General features: G+C 59.3%; 1 protein-coding gene across 3 annotated transcripts in view; it reads right to left on the minus strand.

Annotated features, from left to right (window-relative positions):
• LOC147116765 (WD repeat-containing protein 88-like) overlaps positions 1-6,000 on the minus strand; it is a 73,053-nt gene that overhangs the window by 32,618 nt on the left and 34,435 nt on the right. For all 3 annotated transcript variants that reach the window (XM_085991920.1, XM_085991921.1, XM_085991922.1), the window contains one exon: positions 4,324-4,406. In XM_085991920.1, coding sequence (XP_085848046.1) covers positions 4,324-4,406 — 83 coding nt within the window. The remainder of the gene's footprint in view (positions 1-4,323; positions 4,407-6,000) is intronic.

A 6,000-nucleotide genomic window follows, 5' to 3' on the forward strand; every position in this document is an offset into this window, starting at 1 on the left:
AGGCTGTGAGATATCGAGGGTGGGAGGAGGCTGTGAGATATAGAGGGGTGGGAGGAGGCTGTGAGATATAGAGGGGTGGGAGGAGGTTGTGAGATATTGAGGGGTGGGAGCACGCTGTGAGATATAGAGGGGTGGGAGGAGGCTGTGAGATATCGAGGGGTGGGAGGGGGCTGTGAGATATAGAGGGGTGGGAGGAGGCTGTGAGATATCGAGGGTGGGAGGAGGTTGTGAGATATCGAGGGGTGGGAGGGGGGCTGTAGGATATAGAGGGTGGGAGGAGGCTGTGAGATATCGAGGGGTGGGAGGGGGCTGTGAGGTATCGAGGGGTGGGAGGAGGCTGTGAGATATCGAGGGGTGGGAGGAGGCTGTGAGATATAGAGGGGTGGGAGGGGCTGTGAGATATCGAGGGGTGGGAGGAGGCTGTGAGATATCGAGGGTGGGAGGAGGCTGTGAGATATCGAGGGGTGGGAGGAGGCTGTGAGATATAGAGGGTGGGAGGAGGCTGTGAGATATCGAGGGTGGGAGGAGGTTGTGAGATTTCGAGGGGTGGGAGGGGGCTGTGAGATATAGAGGGTGGGAGGAGGCTGTGAGATATCGAGGGGTGGGGGGGGCTGTGAGGTATCGAGGGGTGGGAGGAGGCTGTGAGATATCGAGGGGTGGGAGGAGGCTGTGAGATATCGAGGGGTGGGAGGGGCTGTGAGATATCGAGGGGTGGGAGGAGGCTGTGAGATATCGAGGGTGGGAGGAGGCTGTGAGATATCCAGGGTGGGAGGAGGCTGTGAGATATCGAGGGTGGGAGGAGGCTGTGAGATATCGAGGGGTGGGAGGAGGCTGTGAGATATCGAGGGTGGGAGGAGGCTGTGAGATATCGAGGGGTGGGAGGGGGCTGTGAGATATCGACGAGTGGGAGGAGGCTGTGAGATATCGAGGGTGGGAGGAGGCTGTGAGATATCGAGGGGTGGGAGGGGGCTGTGAGATATCGAGGGGTGGGAGGAGGCTGTGAGATATCGAGGGTGGGAGGACGCTGTGAGATATCGAGGGTGGGAGGAGGTTGTGAGATATCGAGGGTGGGAGGAGGCTGTGAGATATCGAGGGTGGGAGGAGGCTGTGAGATATACAGGGGTGGGAGGAGGCTGTGAGATATACAGGGGTGGGAGGAGGCTGTGAGATATAGAGGGGTGGGAGGGGTCTGTGAGATATCGAGGGTGGGAGGAGGCTGTGAGATATCGAGGGGTGGGAGGGGGCTGTGAGGTATCGAGGGGTGGGAGGAGGCTGTGAGATATCGAGGGGTGGGAGGAGGCTGTGAGATATAGAGGGGTGGGAGGGGCTGTGAGATATCGAGGGGTGGGAGGAGGCTGTGAGATATCGAGGGTGGGAGGAGGCTGTGAGATATCCAGGGTGGGAGGAGGCTGTGAGATATCCAGGGTGGGAGGAGGCTGTGAGATATCGAGGGGTGGGAGGAGGCTGTTAGATATCGAGGGTGGGAGGAGGCTGTGAGATATCGAGGGGTGGGAGGGGGCTGTGAGATATCGAGGAGTGGGAGGAGGCTGTGAGATATCGAGGGTGGGAGGAGGCTGTGAGATATCGAGGGTGGGAGGAGGCTGTGAGATATCGAGGGGTGGGAGGAGGCTGTGATATATCGAGGGTGGAAGGAGGCTGTGAGATATCGCGGGTGGGAGGAGGCTGTGAGATATAGAGGGGTGGGAGGAGGCTGTGAGATATCGAGGGTGGGAGGAGGCTGTGAGATATCGAGGGGTGGGAGGAGGCTGTGAGATATCGAGGGTGGGAGAAGGCTGTGAGATATCGAGGGTGGGAGCACGCTGTGAGATATAGAGGGGTGGGAGGAGGCTGTGAGATATCGAGGGGTGGGAGGAGGCTGTGAGATATCGAGGGTGGGAGGAGGCTGTGAGATATCGAGGGGTGGGAGGAGGCTGTGAGATATCGAGGGTGGGAGGAGGCTGTGAGATATCGAGGGGTGGGAGGAGGCTGAGATATCGACGGGTGGGAGGAGGCTGTGAGATATCGAGGGGTGGGAGGAGGCTGTGAGATATCGAGGGGTGGGAGGAGGCTGTGAGATATCGAGGGTGGGAGGAGGCTGTGAGATATCGAGGGGTGGGAGGAGGCTGTGAGATATCGAGGGTGGGAGGAGGCTGTGAGATATCGAGGGGTGGGAGGAGGCTGTGAGATATCGAGGGTGGGAGGAGGCTGTGAGATATCGAGGGTGGGAGGAGGCTGTGAGATATCGAGGGGTGGGAGGGGGCTGTGAGATATCGAGGGGTGGGAGGAGGCTGTGAGATCTCAATGGTGGGAGGAGGCTGTGAGATATCGATGGGTGGGAGGAGGCTGTGAGATATCGAGGGTGGGAGGAGGCTGTGAGATATCGAGGGGTGGGAGGAGGCTGTGAGATATCGAGGGGTGGGAGGAGGCTGTGAGATATAGAGGGGTGGGAGGGGTCTGTGAGATATCGAGGGGTGGGAGGAGGCTGTGAGATATCGAGGGTGGGAGGAGGCTGTGATATATCGAGGGGTGGGAGGAGGCTGTGAGATATCGAGGGTGGGAGGAGACTGTGAGATATCGAGGGGTGGGAGGAGGCTGTGAGATATCGAGGGGTGGGAGGAGGCTGTGAGATATCGAGGGGTGGGAGGAGGCTGTGAGATATCGAGGGGTGGGAGGAGGCTGTGAGATATCGAGGGTGGGAGGAGGCTGTGAGATATCGAGGGGTGGGAGGAGGCTGTGAGATATCGAGGGTGGGCGGAGGCTGTGAGATATCGAGGGTGGGAGGAGGCTGTGAGATACCGAGGGGTGGGAGCACGCTGTGAGATACAGAGGGGTGGGAGGGGGCTGTGAGATATCGAGGGGTGGGAGGGGGCTGTGAGATATCGAGGGGTGGGAGGTGGCTGTGAGATATCGAGGGGTGGGAGGGGGCTGTGAGATATAGAGGGGTGGGAGGGGGCTGCGAGATATCGAGGGGTGGGAGGGGCTGTGAGATATCGAGGGGTGGGAGGGGGCTGTGAGATATCGAGGGGTGGGAGGGGGCGGTGAGATATCGAGGGGTGGGAGGGGGCTGTGAGATATCGAGGGTGGGAGGAGGCTTGTGAGATATCGAGGGGTGGGAGCACGCTGTGAGATATCGAGGGGTGGGAGGGGGGCTGTGAGATATTGAGGGGAGGGAGGGGGCTGAGAGATATCGAGGGGAGGGAGGGGGCTGTGAGATATCGAGGGGAGGGGCTGCTGGCTCGTCGATTCAATCCTTGTCTTTCCCACTTTCCCTTCCAGTATCTGGCACTTTACACATGCCCGTATTAAACTTCTTCTCTCACTGTTCCGCCACTCAACACTTTTCCCCAGCGCCCTCCTCCCTCCTCCCGTTACTTTCCCTCTCCTAGTTCCTGTCATTTTGACCAGTTTGCATTGAGTATCGGAATCCGAGCTGCCAATGTAAATTAGAAACCGTGGCATCCCCGGGGCAGCTCACTCAGTATTGCCCCTCCCCCTGATCCCCCCCTCCCCCCCGATCTCCCCCCCTCCCCCCCGATCTCCCCCCTGCCCCCCCCGATCTCCCCACCACCCTGACAGCACTGGTTGAACGAGGGGGAGGGTGAAGCCACGGCTGTGTCTGCACTGTTGTAGAGTGTGGTCTCGATGGGTTGGGGTCACTCAGGCCCTGACGGTCAGTGCACTTGACGTGTTTCGCGATGAGGTGTTATTTTTAACCCCAATGTTTCCGGTCCCTCCCCCTTTTCTCCTCTTCGCTGTTGGATTTGACCTACAGAACGACCCACGCTCTGCTACATGGAGCAGGAGCCCTGCGGGCTGAGACTGGGGATGTCAACAGAGGATGTGACTGCAGAGATATCCCCACACCTGTTCCTGGGACTAGGGACAGGGTCACTGGCAAAGCTTGGAAGCTAAGCAGAGCCAGGCCTGGTTAGTACCTGGAGGGGTGACCATCAGGGAAGACCAGGTGCAGAAGGCCACGGAAGGAGCCCCGAGGAGGGGGCGGTTGGTGAGCAGGTCACGGAAGGAGCCCCGGGAGGGGCGGCTGGTGAGCAGGCCCGGGCGTTGGGCTGAAGATTGTCGGACAGGAGGAATAGTGGAAATGGAATGGCGGCGCGCACAGACGCAGCGGCTTTGCTTCTCCCAGGACGGTGCTATTTACGTTTAATGTTAATGTTATTTGTACTGGACTCATGGGAGCTTGCAAGATCACATTTCATTGTACAATAAAGTTGAATTATTAATTATTATTATACCTGCACCAGGTGTACAGACCACCACCAGCAACGCTCCAGTGCTTTAAGTGCATTATGAAGTTTAACAAACCTTTAAGACCAGTTTCCTGTACAGTCCGGCTGTGTCCCAGACAGAAATGGTTCGGTCGTAAGACCCGGCTACGATCAGAGTTGCTGCAGGATAATAACAGAGTGAAACAGTCAGGACAACTTTCTAAAACTGACTGAGTAACAGGACAGAGCAATATAAAGAAGTGACAAAGTTTCAGCCTGGCTCAGTGGGTAGCACGCTCGCCTGAGTCAGGACGTCATGGGTTCAAGTCCCACTCCAGAGATTTGTACACGTAATCTAGAGGGAGTGCTGCACTGTCGGAGAGACAGTACTGAGGGAGCGCCGCACTGTCGGAGAGACAGTACTGAGGGGAGCGCCGCACTGTCGGAGGGGCAGTACTGAGGGAGCGCCGCACTGTCGGAGGGGGCAGTACTGAGGGAGCGCTGCACTGTCGGAGAGACAGTACTGAGGGAGCGCTGCACTGTCGGAGGGGCAGTACTGAGGGAGCGCTGCACTGTCGGAGGGGCAGTACTGAGGGAGAGCCGCACTGTCGGAGGGGCAGTACTGAGGGAGCGCCGCACTGTCGGAGAGACAGTACTGAGGGAGCGCTGCACTGTCGGAGGGGCAGTACTGAGGGAGAGCCGCACTGTCGGAGGGGCAGTACTGAGGGAGCGCTGCACTGTCGGAGAGACAGTACTGAGGGAGCGCTGCACTGTCGGAGGGGCAGTACTGAGGGAGCGCTGCACTGTCGGAGAGACAGTACTGAGGAGCGCTGCACTGTCGGAGGGGCAGTACTGAGGGAGTGCCGCACTGTCAGAGGGGCGGTACTGAGGGAGCGCTGCACTGTCGGAGAGACAGTACTGAGGGAGCGCTGCACTGTCAGAGGGGCGGTACTGAGGGAGCGCTGCACTGTCGGAGGGGCATTACTGAGGGAGAGCCGCACTGTCGGAGGGGCAGTACTGAGGGAGCGCTGCACTGTCGGAGAGACAGTACTGAGGGAGCGCTGCACTGTCGGAGGGGCAGTACTGAGGGAGCGCTGCACTGTCGGAGAGACAGTACTGAGGGAGCGCCGCACTGTCGGAGGGGCAGTACTGAGGGAGCGCTGCACTGTCGGAGGGGCAGTACTGAGGGAGCGCCGCACTGTCGGAGGGGCAGTACTGAGGGGAGCGCTGCACTGTCGGAGGGGCAGTACTGAGGGAGCGCCGCACTGTCGGAGGGGCAGTACTGAGGGAGCGGCGCACTGTCGGAGGGGCAGTACTGAGGGAGCGCCGCACTGTCGGAGGGGCAGTACTGAGGGAGCGCTGCACTGTCGGAGGGGCAGTACTGAGGGAGCGCCGCACTGTCGGAGGGGCAGTACTGAGGGAGCGCCGCACTGTCGGAGGGGCAGTACTGAGGGAGCGCCGCACTGTCGGAGGGGCAGTACTGAGGGAGCACTGCAAGACCCTGGTTAGAAAGAGAGGAAATCAGCCCGGGTTCCGGCTCCTGATCACTGTCCAGGGAGTGCTATCATAGATACATAGATACATAGAAGATAGGAGCAGGAGTAGGCCATTCGGCCCTTCGTGCCTGCTCCGCCATTCGATGAGATCATGGCTGATCCTTTAATTCAGTATCCCGTCCCCCGCCTTCTCTCCGTAACCCTTAACCCCTTTTGCCCGTAGAAATATATCTAATTCCCTCTTAAATATATTTAATGAGCTGGCGTACACTGCCCTC

Source organism: Somniosus microcephalus, chromosome 6 (genome assembly GCF_052327205.1).
Source record: "Somniosus microcephalus isolate GS21.2 chromosome 6, FLI_Smic_1.0, whole genome shotgun sequence".
NCBI lineage: Eukaryota > Metazoa > Chordata > Chondrichthyes > Squaliformes > Somniosidae > Somniosus > Somniosus microcephalus.